Source organism: Brachyhypopomus gauderio, chromosome 12, assembly GCF_052324685.1.
Source record: "Brachyhypopomus gauderio isolate BG-103 chromosome 12, BGAUD_0.2, whole genome shotgun sequence".
Lineage (NCBI taxonomy): Eukaryota > Metazoa > Chordata > Actinopteri > Gymnotiformes > Hypopomidae > Brachyhypopomus > Brachyhypopomus gauderio.
The window spans coordinates 2,766,798-2,784,960 of NC_135222.1; the positions used below are offsets into that span (position 1 = coordinate 2,766,798).

The 18,163-nt window shown below is 38.9% G+C and overlaps 1 protein-coding gene across 3 annotated transcripts; it reads left to right on the forward strand.

Annotated features, from left to right (window-relative positions):
* Positions 1-687: 687 nt before the first annotated feature.
* On the forward strand, positions 688-3,970 carry tax1bp3 (Tax1 (human T-cell leukemia virus type I) binding protein 3). Of its 3 annotated transcripts, XR_013134507.1 has the most exons (6): positions 688-846; positions 1,598-1,717; positions 1,800-1,877; positions 2,316-2,386; positions 3,184-3,311; positions 3,459-3,970. XR_013134507.1 is itself a non-coding variant. In XM_077024427.1 (5 exons), the coding sequence occupies exons 1-5, from the start codon at positions 808-810 to the stop codon at positions 3,200-3,202; spliced, it is 327 nt and encodes a 108-aa protein (XP_076880542.1). In that variant the 5' UTR covers positions 688-807; the 3' UTR covers positions 3,203-3,970. The 3 variants fall into 3 exon arrangements, 2 of the variants coding, with proteins under 2 accessions (XP_076880542.1, XP_076880541.1); XM_077024427.1 differs by having other exon boundaries at positions 3,184-3,970; XM_077024426.1 differs by lacking the exon at positions 2,316-2,386.
* The last annotated feature ends 14,193 nt before the right edge of the window (positions 3,971-18,163 follow it).

The window sequence follows — 18,163 nt, forward strand, 5'->3', positions numbered from 1 at the left end:
GTAGATCACATTATTTATAAATGTATGTCTAAATCACGTGGCATAAAGTGGTAATAAAACAGTCGCCACATTGTGCCCCCTGCTGGTGAAGATATTTGTTTACATGTAATCTGTGTTAAAATCAAATCAAATCAAATCAAATATATTTATATAGCGCTTTTCACAACATATGTTGAAACACCACAATAAATTACAATAGCCTATCAATAGCTTATTTATTTGCCTCGTCTGTAATGAAATGTTTCATATAAGTTACAGAAGTTTTTTGAGTACTTATAGATACGTGTAGTCTTAAATCAACAAAGATTGCTAGTTTCTAGCTAAAATAGGCTTACTAAGCAATATCTACGTGTTAACTTTTAGTTTTGAAGACCACATTAAAACTTCAGCGCCTGTGTTTATCGTAATGATTATTCTCTAAATGTATTTTTTTTACTACAAGTTATTCCATACTCTCATGTAGCCTACGACTTCAACTAATTAAATCTTACAATCGCAAGCAACAGCAAATCAAAGATGGGACTAACAGCTTGTTTGCAGTCACAGACAAAATAAAAAATAAAAACATATACATGTACGTGTTAAACAATTCGTTTTATACAAAAATGCACCAGGTGGTCCGTTTCAATCACCGACGCTCACAAGTGGCCCAACAAAGGTTTGAAGGATGCGGTACACGCCCCTCTAGCCCCGCCCCTCACAGAATGTTGTCATCAGTGGGTGTAGCCACACGTCCTCGTGCTAGCAGCTAGCAGCTAGCAAAGTTTGGGTTTGATTAGAGTTTGAAGGGCTGAAGTTGTTTTAAAAATGTCTTTCATACCCGGACAACCTGTCACAGCTGTTGTGGTAAGTTCTGTGTGATAACTACTAAAGCGGCTATAAAAGATGAACATGAACTTAGTTAGTGATATTAGCTGAATATTTATTTGTTTCTGTCCCCATGACAAATGAGTCAGACTGCTGGTTTATTACTGAAGTTTAGCGGAGTTGTGATTGTTGCTCATGTATGTCGTGATGCTACTGTAGCCAACACACTAACACAACAACACACTAACACAACAACACACTAACACAACAACACACCGACACACCAACACACTCGGGTTTACTTTATCTAGCCTAGCTAGCTGCTTACCTTCTTACTATCTCAGCGGTGTAAGTTAACTGGTAGTTGCCGTGCCGAGGTGATGCTAACATGAGTTAGCTGAGTAGTGTTAGTAGATAAATAACTATTAATTAATCCGTTAACATGGTACATATCGATCATTATTAACATGTTCTCTGGGTTAGTTGACCGGTACCTCGCTAGCGCGTTAGCCGGTTATCTAACTAGTTATAGAGGTAACCAGCTGTCTTAGTCGCTGTACTTGATCTTCTTGTAATGAAGCGCAGTAAAAGTGTTTTGGAAATCACGATTCCGTAAATCGGCCTATTATTAATCTTTAAGTGTTTGATATGGTACACCACCGAGTAATGCCTAGGTGTGGCTGTAGTGAGTTATGTGCAGGTAGTGTGTCCATATAAGGAGAAGGTGAGAGGTGTTGGTGTGAGAGGAAACCAGCCTGATCTGATCTGAGTTTCACTTTCTCTGTTTCAGCAACGGATTGAGATTCACAAACTGCGGGACGGTGACAATTTAATATTGGGGTTTAGTATTGGAGGTGGGATCGATCAAGACCCTGGTCAGAATCCATTCTCTGAGGACAAAACGGACAAGGTGAGAAGTTTTAAATGCTGTTTATTAATAATAAAACTGCAAATTGGCAATTGAGCTGAATATTACCTATTTTTCCAATTAGGGCATCTATGTTACAAGGGTGTCAAAAGGAGGGCCAGCAGAGGTTGCAGGACTCATGACTGGGGATAAAATAATGCAGGTATGAAAATCACATTATTCCTCATATCTGTCAATACAGACAGGAACAGTTTGCTCATATATCACATGCTTATTATAATAATGTAGCAATTATTTCTTGCATTCCAAAAAATGTTGTCCACCAGAGGTTGCTGTCAACTTAATGTTTGTGTTTCTGCTAAATTGCATCAAAAAGGTGTTTTCCCCCAACCCATGTACAGAATATATGCAATCTGAATATTTTCTTCCCCATTTTAGCTGTTAAAATTATCTATATATTATCAGCTTCCACACAGAATGCTTGACCACAGCTGTGGAGATTGTAATGTCTTTTAAAAATATTTGTATAGTAAAGTGTATTAGTGTAATAGTAAACATTTAAACAAAATGTTCAAAAACCAACTCAGTTGGCTCATCACTCCTAGATGAGAACCTCTCACACACTCAGTGAAATTTACAGGATTTGGCAGACACTCCTGTTCAGAGCAACTCACATGTTTGTGCCAGCACTTTGCACTACCTGCTCCAACCGTGAGTTTCTGGACCAAAGACTAACAACCTGCTACACTGCACAAGCAGATCTGAATGTAATGGCATCAGTAGGCAGAATAAGTATCATACAATAATACATGCATAAACCTACAGATAAATAATTCCACCGTTGGATAAACCTCATTTACGGGTGTTGACAGTTTTCATGATGAAAACCATAGGCATATAAACATATGGCTAGCTCCATGGATTGTGGAAAAAATGCATGAAGTTTACTGCAAAATAACTTTGCCTAGCACTCTCTGAGTGTTCCCATAATTAATGTTACTGGAGTTTGTGTATGTTTTGGTGATCCTAAGCTTACATCATTTGCATTTGAAGATGAGAAATTCTGTCAAAAATAAATGTCATTTACGAGACTTTGGATCATTATCTGCGGCACGCACTATATATGTATGTATCTTATGTGCCCAGAAAAGCAAGATTAATGATACTAGAAAGTTTCCTTGGATTTTAAGTAATCTTTGTGAGTGTCTTTTAAAACATCAGATTTAGATGAACAACAGAGACGATTTGGCAGTTATGATCACTTGTGTAATAATGTAAATAATACCATGCTATATTGTTTTAAGCTGCATCCAAAACACTCATTCTGTCAGTAAAGCCAAAGGGTAGGCAAGCTAAATAATGCACACATGCTGTTTGAATCGGCCTTTGGCTCACACTTTACATAGTCAAAACCATGCATGAATGTTCCATAATTGTTTTTGTTATCCAAGATGTCATGTTGTTATTAGTCATTTTACTTTGTTGAATCATCTGTATGTTTGTAACAGGTTAACGGGTGGGATATGACTATGGTGACGCATGACCAGGCACGTAAAAGGCTAACAAAAAAGAACGAAGATGTGGTTAGGCTACTGGTGACCAGGAAGTCTCTGGAGGATGCAGTCCGACATTCCAGGCACTAATAGAACATTTGAATCCACTTATTTGAATGTTATTTGTTAATCATGATTATACAATATGAATATTTTATATACCCATTAAAATTAAGCCAAAGAATGTTATAATTTCCTCTTATCTCAAACATATTTTATCTTTTGCTTAGGGCTGGCTCTCCACACATACATTACATCCAGAGATAAACAGAAACCCAATTTCTGCCTAGAATCTACACAACAATTGTTTTTTTCTATGCATTGTCATACTGGCGCTTGCATCATGATTTCTCTGTGCATCAAAAATACGAACACATCTCATCAAAGCAACTGATACATGATCAATGACTAAATGACAGTTAACATTATATATTATGTTAGAATGGGTATATGGACACCGACATCCAAGCTAGGAGACACGAGCTCTTAAAGAACACTATTTTTTTCCTTCATTTAATATGAGATGCCTTTTTGTTGTTTGCTGGTTTATGGCCTACTTTGTTTTTGTATGAATCATTCCTGTATGTCCCAACACTTTTGCCACTGCACACTACCACAATAACCTTACAGCCTTATTGGTGCCAAACAGTTTGATGCTGTTTGAAATACTTTTGATAGATTTGGCATGTGACAACAAAAAAGTATTTTTTTTCCATGTGAATAAACATGCAAATAAATTGTAGTTGCTTTCTCTTTATTTGTAACTGAAGTTGCATTACAAATGTTTGATACATACTTGCATTATATGAATATGTAAAAGTTCTAGATCAGCCATTTATGCCCCATGGTTGTAATAATGAAATTCAGGAATTCAAAAAAGAAAGTGGGGAATAATTTCTTGACCTATTCAGTGTGCTCTCTCACTGTGTTTGAGCTATGTAGTGTCTTCTGGTAAGGCTAAAAGTAATCAGATGACATTTCAAAGCAGCAAATCTATTTCTTGACCTTTTGCTGTTTGCTCAGTCATTTCAGTACACTGAGGCCCTTTCATCTCCAAGCAGCTATAGACATTCTCCCTCTTTCATATGCATCGTAGAACACTGCTTTTATTGCCACTTTACCTGGTCCGTCAGAATAAATTCACCAGATATCAATATTGTTTGAAAATACTTGGTCATGGACAAGAAAATAGTACATTGTTCAGTTCATTGTGATTAGATAGACGTCACCATATTGTCACTAATGTCACCATTTTATGTTTGACAAACATGTTTTGTAAATATGAATTTGTAAATGACGAAACTTAAAAAGTGTTACATTTTGCACATACCTGGACTCCTTTTGGGAGATAATGAACAAACAAAATGTATTAACACTTCATTCATTCATAGGATACATGCATCCATAGTAAAATATCAGTGATTAGCCATCAGGATATTTACTGTTTTAAAGATCTGCTTACACTGCAATCTTAATCTGCAATCCATGTGCTTTGCACTATTGTTTTGTTTTATAAACATGGAACATGCTGTATGGGAATAGAACAGCTTAAGTCTAAGCAGTTACTCTGAATGACTGTAGATCTAATACACAGTGCTACATATTCCACATGAAAATGGTTCTTGTATGGTTTATGAAATTTTTAACATTTAAAAAATTGGCAATCTATCTTTCATTCTATCATTCATTATCTATCTTAGATTTTATGTGTAGAATATAATCTTGTGCTGGCTCAAATAACAAATAAAGGCAGACACTGTTACAGTTCTGGGTATAATTTAACCCCTTCAGACCCGAATTATGTTCCAGTAATGAAAAAAAATATACGAATGCAATTTTCTGTCTGTAATGAACTCCAAAACAAGAATCAGTAAAAAAAATTAAATATAATACTTTTATAGTATTTTTTTTATGTCCACTGCAGTGGACGGTGGGTCGTAACAGTTGTAAAGCAATGCTATATCATATGTATAATTTTATGGTTTGTTTGTTATTCTTTTTGAAAATAAACCTGATCAATAGACTAAAAATGCTATCCAAGTTTTGGGAACATCTCTTATTATGAAAAATAATATATATAACATATAACAAGGAGAAATTAGTTGAAATTATGGTTGCATGTACGATTCCCAGTACATTCGCAAACTCAGAACTCCCATTGCAATGTGCAAGCCTACAAAGGCTTCTATTTCATGCACTGATGCATGTTTGTAGCCCCTCACCGCAGTTTGTTCAGCATAGACATTTGTCATGGTGGTCATCAGCTCAAACATCTCTTGTGGAACGTATCATTTGAAGTAAGCATATGGAGTTAATGGTTCAGTGATGTTTGTGATAGGATCTTCCCAAGTAGACGCCACTGGCCACTGGACGTTGGACAGGTTAGCATAAGGATCACCTTCACAATATAAAACAATTTCAATCAATCAATCAATCAAAGTTTATTTGTATAGCGCTTTTAACAACTCAAGTTGTCGCAAAGCAGCTTTACAGGGTTTACAAGGTTAACAATACTATGGGTCCAGAACCCTAATGAGCAAGCCAAAGGCGACAGTGGCGAGGAAAAACTCCCTATGATGGTGAGGAATAGGAAGAAACCTCGGGAGAACCAAGACTCAAAAGGGAACCCATCCTCCATTGGGCGGCCCGTTAACACACAAATACACAAGTCACACATAATCCACACAATCAGACTAGGTAAAAGGTAGAATTGAAAGTTCTGGGTTTTGATATTGTCACTGTAAATGTCTGTTGATGAATGCCAGGTTTTCATTCCGTGTCGGAGCAGTGATGCTGGTATTGTAGGCTCCGACTGCAGTGTTACTCCCCAGGTGAACCCCGGTATCAGCACATCCACCGGCAGCCAGACCATCCCCCAGGTGCCTGCAGGTGCCTGTATCCAATCGTCTTGGGTAGAGCCATGCAAGAAGATAGATAATACAGACTGAGTGGACATGAATTTAAACCACCGTTGATTTAAATGTACGTAGCTCACGTGCCAGTGATCAGCATGTGGCTCCGGCAGACTAATCTATAGCAGCATAACTAAAGGGAGAGGTTCAGAGGTGACCACAGGCATGAGGGTTCACTGAGACATTGCTTTCCAGTCAAGTCATAGTCACAAATAGAGTGATGCCAAGACACAGCTGGATGACAGCATCAACATCTCAGATCCCCAGAAATCTCAACGTCTGGGGGCCCCCAAGCCCCTACACCTTACAAGGGGAATTTTAGCTGAAGGCTTGACTAAACAGGTGAGTCTTAAGTCTAGATTTAAAGATTGGAACTGTGTCAGAGTCTCGGATTGGAGCTGGAAGGCTATTCCATAATTGAGGGGCTTTAAAAGAGAAAGCTCTGCCTCCGGCTGTAGTTTTACTAATTTTTGGAACTACGAGAAATCCAGCATTTTGGGAGCGCAAAGGGCGAGATGGGTTGTAGTAATCAATGAGTTCACTCAGATATTGTGGGGCAAGACCATTTAACGCCTTATAGGTTAACAGGAGAACTTTAAATTCAATGCGATATTTAATCGGCAGCCAGTGTAGTGCAGCGAGAGTGGGACTAATATGATCGAATTTCCTAGCCTTGGTTAGGACTCTAGTTGCGGCATTTTGTACAAGTTGTAGCTTCTTTATGGACTGTTTAGAGCATCCAATTAGAAGACTATTACAGTAGTCCAATCTCGACGAGACAAAAGCATGAACTAGCTTCTCTGCATCAGCTAAAGAAAGTAAGTGTCTCAGCTTGGCAATATTACGTAAATGGAAAAAGGCAGCCTTAGTGACATTGCATACATGTGTGTCAAATGAAAGATCAGAATCAATAGTGACACCTAAACTTTTTGCAGTAGATTTTGGTGTTCTTCCTCCAATTTCTTCCTCATTTTCCTTCCCTGATCCTTCCTCACCATTTACTGTCTCAAGAACAACTTCTTGCCCCATCACTGGTACTTCCTCATCTCCTGGAATCAATAATTAAAAGTAGCTATGTTCATACATTGTGTTATGGACAACAATGGGAGTGTTGGAGTACCTGTATTTAACAGATAGCTACCCTTACCTACTCTTGAGAGACTTGCACTCTCTGCATCTTCACCATCATCACTATCCAAACTTTCAATTTCTGATATATTTCCGCTGTCAATTAACATCATGTGCAGTGTACTCTGTGGAATAAATATTTTTATCTTATTTTACACTGTATTTAACAGATTATTTGTCTGTATACACTGCAATTGCAAAAGAAAAGTTTTAACAGCAGCACTTAAAAAGCATGCTTGAATTATATACATTAAGACCCACTGTCCACTGTGATGGACAACAAGATTTAAAAAAATCCTGTGTTTAACTTTATGATTTTACAATTGATATTGAACATTTAATTTCACAAACTACCCCTTAAGTGTAAAATTAACTCATAACATTGAGGATAAAGTGTTCTAAATCGGATAAAAGTAGTTAAAATGAGCCCTTACTCTGCCTCTTTGGCTGGAGTGCTGCCATTGCTAACTTCAGTGTGGTTTTTTTTTGGCTCCTAAAGCAATGGACAGGGCTAATGTGTTAATTGATTGGTTGGTAAAGGTCTATTCTGAATGTTAACAGATTTTAATTGGTCTATTGTACAACAAATCATGAAAAAGAGAAGAAAACATGTGATGTCCATTGCAGTGGACGCAGGGTCTGAAAGGGTTAAGCTGCTACAGATACATTCATGTGTATAGTTTTACAATGATAAAAATTGGACAATGTCAGTGTAATAAATGCATTAATTGGGTACACACGATTGTACATGACATCCAGTTTCTGCATGTAATTCATCCATTTGTCTTGACTAAATGTGGATCATGCATGTTTTACACCTCCCACACTTTGGCAGATGCTTGGTGTTTCCATAGTGATACAATCTGCTACTTTCACATTTAATACGTGATTATACCACAGTTAGTTCCGACCCTACAATGTGATTGGCTGAGAGGCGATCTAGGAGTGCCAATATTACATGTTATAGCACTGTAACCGAAGCTCTCCATGTATTACTCCGCCACATACAGGTAACCTAGCAACGCAGCAGCGTTTACAGGCCAAACAGCGCAACTACAAACAAGTAGCGACATTATCAAAATGAATTACAGGGAGTTCGTTAAATCTATTGGCTTGGAAAGCATTTGTTTCGATCTGAAACTGGAGGATTAAGCTATAAATGACCAGCCTGATTCCTCCAATGAGCCAAGGTTTGTCACGCTTACAAACAATGATTTGGATTAGCTGGAAATGCAGAGAAACGAAATTAATACCGTAAAACAAACGTCCTGGGCTCTTAATGTATTTACATCCTGGTTAAAGAGCAATTGCAGTCGATTTTAGTATTATCAACAAAAATGAAATGAATCAGCTTTTACGATGTTTTATGGATCCGTCAGAAACGTGAAGGGAGAGGTATATGGCATCAGCAGCTTCGTTGGTTTAACTGGAGCTGGACTGAACAGATAGCTGAACGAACCTCCAATCAGTCGTGGATGGCCAATAATTGTTGTACTTTATTTTTAATAAATACAACTTTATCAACAGTTGTTTTTGTGTATATTTACCTCTATAATATTTATTGGGTAAGGCTGTTCCAATGTTGTCTGAGTTTAACAGCGAGCCATTGAATGGAACTATTTTAACTGGCGGAGTGTTTTTAACCATACAGGTCGTATTTTCTCGTCCTCTTTAATTCAAAATCTTTCAATAAAATATTACACGTTATAGCACGAACCTCGAGTGTATTATTGCTTCATTGTCTCATGGATGGTGGCAGTGGCGCAAAAAGGGGGTATGCAGCGTATGCGACGCATAGCGGCGCTGCACTAGAGGGGGCGCCAAATCGATGCCAGAAAATTATTTGCCGAGTTGGTGGGGGTGGAGTGTGGGGGGTGGGGGTGGAGTGTGGGGGGGCCCGATAGTATGTTTGCATACGCAGGTCTCAGACCTTATGTAGTTGCAACCCTGGATGGTGGTCGGTGAGCCACAGGAGACACACAGATCCTGGACTGGATTTCATGTACAAGGAGCTAAATGAGTACAAATCTGAAACAAGTTTATTGTCCATGACGGTTAAAATGAATAATAATGTAGTGCAAGTGGCGGATGACAGAGACCTGCAGACCTGCAGAGAACTTCCTCATCACTCATCCAGACGTTGGTGCTTTACTTTATCTCCACATCAGACAAATTAAAGAGCTATTATCTTATTATTATATTAGCGTGATACCCTTTCTTTAGTTTTCTTACATTAGTTTAATGCAGTAGTTTAACTCCCCTCCCACTTTATTAGTAACACCCAACTCATACCTCTGTTCTTTATTTGGTGCACCAACGTTATGTATAATTACAGTAAAATAAGACTGAAATCTCACACTCCATGCACAACTTGTCAGCCACTCCATACCTTATTCTGTCTCTGACCACTGCCTACTGTTGATGAGACAGTAATTGGTTGGCAAACTATTCTCAGTATAGCAGCGGCATTGACCATGATAGTGATATTGTAGTATTATGTATTAAACTTAACAGTGTTGCTGTTGTTATTATGTGTCAGTATACCTGCGGGTTTGAGAGTACTTTTCCAAATCACAAGTTTCTACCCAAGTGGCCGTGTGGTTGGCTGACTCAATTTTGATAGCTAATGCATATAGTGGATAGCACTTTTGTACTCATACAGTTCACCTACAATATAACAACTATATATAGTTCTGAGTTTTCATTTCAAACTTTATTTGGTGAAATTATAAGACAAAAGGATGACTACTAAATTGGCTAAAGCGAAACTTTAAATATGAAGTTCAGTGGTATTATTATCAGTTATTTTACAGTTGATGATCATCAAATCAAATATATTTGTATAGCGCTTTTCACAACACATGTTGTCCCAAAGCGCTTTACAGGATTTACAAGGTTAACAATACTATGGGTCCAAATCCCTAATGAGCAAGCCAAAGGCGACAGTGGCAAGGAAAATCTCCCTAGATGGTGGGGAATAGGAAAAAACATTGGGAGGACCAAGACTTAAAAGGGAACCCATCCTCCATTGGGCGGCCCGTATACTATGGAGAGGAAACAGTGCCAAATTGAAATGTAATCCCTACTAGGCAAAAATGGAAATGCAATCCACAAAATGCATTGCTTTTCCATACAAACATGCAGAATATGTGCCAACATTAAATGCAAAAGCACTATTACATTACATTTCAATGCACTTTATCTCTTTATTGAAAAACAATACACAAGAATTTGCATTTGATCACGAGATTGATTTAAACACTGATGTGATGAAAACATGCCACAATGAAAAGTAAAAGCTCCAGTGTGTGTGGATTTATATTTAAAGAAAGAAACGCGGAATTCGTGCCAGAAGCCACCTTGAAATGCAATCAACTGAACGTCATTGTATTCCACTGTGTGTCTCTGCGAAGCTGTATTCGTGCCAGAATGAAATCTAATCACTGTCCAATAGGAACGCTCGCCTGAATTTGGGGCGGGGCTTAGACTCCAGTCAGAAGCAATCGCTCGTAGTTGGACTTGAAAGCAGCAGAAATGTCTTTTCACGACAGAACAAAAGAGGAAATAAACAGTCTAATTGGACAAATTGAGGCTGGTGCAGTTACAGACGACTACGTGCTTAACTTAATTAAGCTGAAGGTGCTGGACAATATTGAAAATGGGCCTTGAAAGTGTTGTACATGTGCTTGAATTCCACCTTGTAAAGGTGGATGAACCCTGCAAACAGCGCTGAAGAACAGAACGACCTCGACACGCCACAGTGTAGCCCCCGCGATTGCTACCCGTATTTTCCAGATTATAAACCGCTACTTATTCCCTCACGCTTTGAACCATGCGACTTATAATGAGATGTGGCTTTTCTGTAGATGTTTCTTCACCCGTCAGGGGTGGAACAGAAAGTTAATCAGGTGGTAGGACAAAGTTGTAAATCAAAGAAGAAAGTGCTCATTTTCATTTAACTCATGCAAGCAGTAGGCACGACGGAGGTTTTTCCAAATGAACGTGTTGTGCCGAATTCCGAGTCCCCTCGTTTGCACACGAATAATAATACTGCTGTAATACTGCGAAGTCGTGGTCACAGGTGAACTTCGTATAGCCAGTGTGTATTTTATTTAAAATAATTACCACCATTGAGCCAGTGTGGCTTCGGACATAGATAATTCCGTGCCGTTTGCTGTAATGGATAATTAAAGTCTAGCTCTTATTTATGCATAGAAACATAAATCGACAATATAATCTGTAGCGTCTTTATGCGCGGATAAACGAATTCCAACACAACACCGGCCGAAAGACCTTACAGGCATGAACTCTGAACTGTCAGGCACCGTTCAGAAACTGATCAGGGGTGGGTTTCCCGAAACGTTCGTAGCGCTAAGTACTTCATAACCTTGTACGTAAGAATGAGGTTACGAAGTACTTAGCGCTAACAACGTTTTGGGAAACTCACCCCAGTTCAGTTAAATGTACAATGAGTCCCCGCTTAACGATGGGTTTAGAGACTGAAAAGTCCGTCGTAAAACAGCTTTCGTCGTTAAACGTGACCCTAGATTTAGATACACTTTGATCATAAATACAGTATAGAAAAAAGCGATCGCGTTGCTGAGATGGGATTATCGTACACAACACTCCACAACACTCCACTACACTCCACTGTGCTGACGACGCTGAAGTTGGTTACTTATTTGCCGTTTGAGATTCGTTTGGTTTCTTATTTGCAGTTCCTTATTCGGTGGCTGAAGTTGGTTCCTTATTCAAAAAGGTTGTGTTCACGATGCGTGTTTGCTGCGCACTTTGTTTAAAAGAGATAGATTAAACAAACGAACATAGGAGCAAACATTTAAGAGGTTATTGTTTCCCATACTGATTTTGTGAATGTAGAAAAAAAATAAAAATTTAATGAAAGCATTCCTTTTTTAAAATGGTTTCTAATTCAAGTCGTTCCAATTGTACACGATTTGTACATGATGATTGAATTCGTCAGCATTTCTAACGTAAAGAAACATATTCTTAGATTTGAAAACTAAAAACACAGAAATGCTGTTCTAGAACACAAATTAATTGGAAGAATACCAGCACACAACATGGCATATTGAGCAGTGGGCATATAGGTGAACAAATTTAAAGGGGCAGGTTCAGAGGCTTATTGAAGGCCTTATTGATGGTGGGCCAGAGAAATAACAAATGCATCATGAAGAACGGGGGGTATTCCACAAAGCGGGTTTAACAAACTCTAAACTTAACCCTGAACTCTAAGTTGTCTTACTCCGATCTGACATACTCCGAGTTTTCGGTTCCAAAACGGCTGATCGGAGTTAAAGTAATCAGGGTCGCTCATCTCTGAGTAGGTTGACCCAGATAGAAGTGCGATCACGCGTAACTATAAAAGGCATTCTTAATGGAACGCAGAAAATAAGATTTATCATGGATTTAAATGCAAAAATCAGCTGAGCATCGTATTTCACACCACTGTAGCTTGAAGTATTAATGACTGCGTATGCAGAATATTTAGATATTATTAAGCATAAATGTAATACTGCGGTAGCTGCTAGAGAATGGCAGTCAGCATGTCAAAAAATTGCCAACAGAGTTAATGCGTGAGTGAAAATGATATTTTTATATTTAGCAGAAGGGCGCAATTATTTTATTATATTCTCCACATTTATAATACTGTATTGAGGTTTAAATTTTTTTTTTATTGAACACTTACTAATTCCAGGTCTAATCAGAGTGGTGTAAAAAGCATATGGCATCAGATAAGTTTAAGAATGTAGTACAAAATGGTATGGCTGTACATAATTGGTGCATGATTTAATGTGAAAAGCAGTGATTGCAGATGGAATCTCTGACAACTCTACCATCTCTGTTGTCACCCACATGCATTAGGTTTCTCGTCTGTGGGCATGTCAGAGTTGGTAGGTATGGTTACAATGTTGTGTAATACCACATATGATGATGATGATGATAGATACTTTATTAATCCCCAATGGGGAAATTCAATTGTCCAACAGCACACATAAATACAATACGAACACACAAAATATACAGAACATACCATACCCAATTAAAGTGCTTAGTGAGTGCTTGATTAATAAGTACACCTATCGTCTGTTGTTGTTTAGCAACCTAACTCCCGCAGGAATGAATGATTGCCGGAACCTCTCAGTCTTGCAGTATAGAGAGAGGAGTCTATCACTGCGACAGCTCTTCTGAGCTACCAGAGTCCCATGCAGAGGGTGACTGCTGTTATTGAGGATGCCATGCATTAAACACCTCATCCTCTTCTCCACTAACTCACCCACAGAGTCCACTTTCCCCCCCATCACTGACACACACTTCCTTATAAGCTTATCCAGCCTGTTCCAGTCTTTTACCGACATGCTGCTTCCCCATCAGACCACACCAAAGAAGACAGCACTGGATACGACAGAATGATAAAATGTGTGTAGAAACTCATCACAGACATTAAATGATCTAAGCTTCCTAAGGAAGTAAAGCCTGCTCTGTCCCTTTATGTATGCTGCCCTCGTATGCACTGACCAGTCCAGTTTGTTGTCCAGATGGACTCTGAGATACTTATAAGACTGAACATTCTCAATCTTCTGTCCATCAATGATAACAGGCTGATGGGACTGTTTCAGTTTCCAGAAGTCCACGATCATCTCCTTGGTCTTCAGTGCATTAAGGAGAAGGTCTTTTCTCCTACTCCATGTTGTGAAGGCAGCCACCAGATCTCTATACTCTCCTTCATCTCCACCTCTAATACATGCTACTACTGCTGTGTCATCTGAATATTTCTGGATGTGACAGAGTTCAGACACATGTTTAAAATCAGCAGTATATAGGGTACAGAGGAAGGGGGACAATACTGTACCCTGAGGAGCCCCAATGTTGGTCACCACTATCTCAGAACAGTGATCACCCATCTTGACATACTGTGGACGCTCCGTGAGGTGGCTGTAAATCCATGTTACCAGCGTAGAATCCACACCTATCTTCACCAGCTGTTCCTTCAAAATATGAGGCCTGATTGTGTTAAAGGCACTGGTAAAATAAAAAAACATGAGTCTCACATATCCCCCTGACCCCTCCAGGAACGAGAGGGTCTTGTGTACCATGTAGACTAATGCATCATCCACGCCCATGTTCTCCTGATAAGCAAACTGTAGCGGGTCCCCAGCCTGCTGCACCTGAGGCCTGAGTATCCAGAGCAAAAGTCAGTGTATTTGGCACTTGTTTATGCTTTTAGTGTGTTGCTTATAAAATAACAGTTCACTAACGTTGGTGTCATGGCTCATTCTTGTCCTTTTGACTCGATGCCGTTACAATATGTAATGAATATGAATAGACTTAAAACTGCAGTATTTTTTGTCAAAACCTTTCCAGATTAATGGAGAAAATCCTATGCAAATAAAATTCATGTTGCAGCTGGACCACTTCTCAGTTAAGCTAATGCACTGAAGAAAGAAAGGGTGAAGGAGACCATTGGGATCATTGTGAAGATTTTGTCTATAGCATTTTAACCGTTAGGGAATCAATATGCTTTCTCATATGTTAAATATGTAAAGCAAAAAAATAATATGCACCAAGTTTCTCCTACATTTTGTTTACTGTACAGAGCAGGAGCATCACAACCCAGAGCAGGGGCATCACATCCCAGAGCAGGGGCATCACAGCCCAGAGCAGGGGCATCACAGCCCAGAACAGGAGCGCCACAGCCCAGAGCAGGGGCATCACAGCCCAGAGCAGGGGCATCACAGCCCAGAACAGGCCACAGAACAGAGCAGGAGCACTAGCTCACAGTACAAATCAATCTGGCCATTATTTTGAGGTGAGTGACTCTCCCTGCTGCACCACTACACTGGATCTTGGGGATCCCCCATGTCCTGAATCCCTCTTCACTGTTTATGTGTGTTTTCCAAGATTATGTCATTGTCATGATTCAACATAACAGAGAAGTCTGATCCCTTTTTGAAATGGCTTTGCAGTTTTCATTCTTGGATGAAAACTGATGTCCAGATGTATAAGCTTAACAAAGCTCTGTAGGTTTTCAAAGGGACTCAGATAAGGTGAACATATCACATTTTGTCTCTTTGAAAAAGAGTTTTGTTAACCTGCACACTGGTGCCCCTAGACATCAATTGTTTTCCAAGGATGAACTTTGAGTAGGAATTTCAATATCAATAAATTTTCTACCTGCAAAGATTCAGAATCTAACCAAGTAAATGATGATTCAAAGACTTATCATTTATACCAAATCATGGTAAATATTTCAGCTCATAAGAACTATAATATTTGTAATGTTATTGGCACAAAATTAACAGCAGCTAACTTTGGATTTTGTCTGCAACTTTTTAACAGGCAGACTTCAGCTTTTCACTTCTGAGAGGCCAATGACCAGATCCTGCAGATTTCTTCTCTGCAACATACGAAGAATACAAACCTTTCTTTCACAGGAAGCTACCCAGGTGCTTGTACAGTCTATCATCATCTCAAAGCTGGACTACTGCGACTGCTTACTTATGGATCTTTCTCTATGGGTCATCAGACCTCTACAAACTGATCCAGAATGCAGCAGCACAACTGGTCTTCAATCTCCCCAAGTTCACATGTCACTCCAGTGCTGCATTCTCTTTACTGCCTTCCAGTAGCTGCATACATCAGATCTAAAACCTCGATGCTTGCCTGCAAAGCCAAAAATGGACCAACCCCTCCCTACATGATGGCCATGGTCAAAGCCCCATCCAAACCTTGAGTACTTTGAATCTCAAGTACAGATTGGCTTAAAACGCCATGCTTAAAGTCTCATGGGAAACAAACTTCAAGACCTGTCCTGGCTCCGAGATAGTGAAATGAGCTTCCATTGGCTGTCCAGACTGCAGAGTCCTTAGCAGTCTTCAAATGTAGACTGAAGACTCATCTGTAGAACAGACTAAATCTCTAGCACTTGTCATAGTTGTTTCCGTTGTATGATATAGTACCTATGTGAGTTTGCATTTCTTGTAGGTATCCATTTTAATTTCTGTAGTTTAGCAATATTCAACCTATGTTTTTTTGTACTTCTAGGTATTTGCTTTGATTTCTGTAGTTTAGTAGTATTCTGGTTCGAGGGTATCTTGAATTCTGACCTATCTATGTACTATTTAGAATTAATTCTGTGAACAGATGGCAAAGCACTTCATAAGGCACTCTGGATAAGAGCGTCTGCTAAATGCCCTACATGTAAATGAGATAAGGAGTGTATCTTTCATTTGATTTGATTTGATTTGATTTAATAATTCAGGGAAAAGCTGTAAAATAAAGGTATTTCTCTGCAAAAATATTAGTGCTGTCACTTTATTAAAAGTGCTAAATTTAATAATAATCCAGGAAAAATCTAAAATAACTGTATTTCTCTGCAGAATGTTTAATGAAGTTTTCTGTAAATTTATTGTTTTTCCACTTAATTTAAATCAGGGTTGTTCACTTTAAAATGAAAGTTTTTGTTTGGCAGCCGCTGCTGCCAGTCGTTTACCGTTTTTTTACCGTTTTATTATTGTTTTTACAGTGTATGTATGAGACACCTGACTTTGGCCTGGCCCAGCATCATTTTATGCCTCAAATCTAATTGGAAACACGACATATTGAGTAAAGCGCACAGGTGAAATGGTTCAGAGGGGCAAGTTGAGTTTTGAGTTTTGCCTGGCCCACCTTACAGGCATACAGCAGGCCTCTGAGCTTGACCCTCTGAACCATTTCACCTGTGCGCTTTACTCAATATGCCATGTTTCCTGTAAGATTTGAGGCATAAAATGATTTCAGGCCAGGCCAAAATGAGGTTTCTCTTACAGATAGTAACCGTTTACATATGATGCATGTGTTGCTTGTCTGGCCCAATGCCTTATAGGCATACAGCAGACCTCTGAACTTGCCCCTCTGAATTATTTCAGTGCGCTTTCTGTGCGCTTAACTACTCAATATGCTGTGTTTCCAGATAGATTTGAGGTATTAAATGATGTTGGACCAACCAAACCAATCCTTTAACCAAGCCAATCCTCTCTGCACTGCACTATGTCCCTATATCAGTCCCACCAGGATTTCGCGGGCCTTTTTTGTGATTGTTGCGGGCTAAAATGTTTGATGTTGCGGGTGTTTTTCAAAAAAATTGCGATGGAAGTTTTTTTTCCATCGTGCTTTTTTGTGAGTACATTGCAATAGGGAGTAAATGTTGTATGGTTTCCTCTATTTAGTAGTCCATTTTAATTATCCATTTACCTATTTATTCAGGGTTGCCAACTTTTCAAGATCGCCGGGTTAGCGAACGTAAGTTGTTACTGGGCGGCAGTGGCGTGCACAGACATTTTGGGGGGCAAGTGCTCAGGGGGGAAAAGTGCGCTTTTTAGCACACGTGGAACACTTCATTGTAAAAAATACACGCATATGTTTGTAAAAAATACACGCATATGTATGTATAATTTGACTTTTATTTATTCTCTAAAAGTGAGTTTTCAACGGAAAAAAGTCACACCACCAACTGATAAAATCCATATCCAATATTAACTATATACAGTCAATGTTAAGTCCTTCAGTTAACTTCTGTTTACCCTCCACTGTCTGCAGGCCTTGTTGCATATATTTTGGAATTATTAAATCAATATATGCCTACAATTAAGACAGTAAAAAGACCTAAAAGTAGGAGAAGGAGTTATAGGCTACTCCTTCTGTGTCATTACATGAATGCAGATGGGCATTTTTCACAGGTAATGGGGAACTTCCTGTTTCTTCTTTCACAAATGAATGTGTTAATTTATGTTGCCTAACAAAACCTATAGCATACAACAGAAAACGTTCAGCTTAACACATAGATTTGCAAATTCTACCTTAATATGTGGTCGTCCTCACGTTATCTTTCATTGATT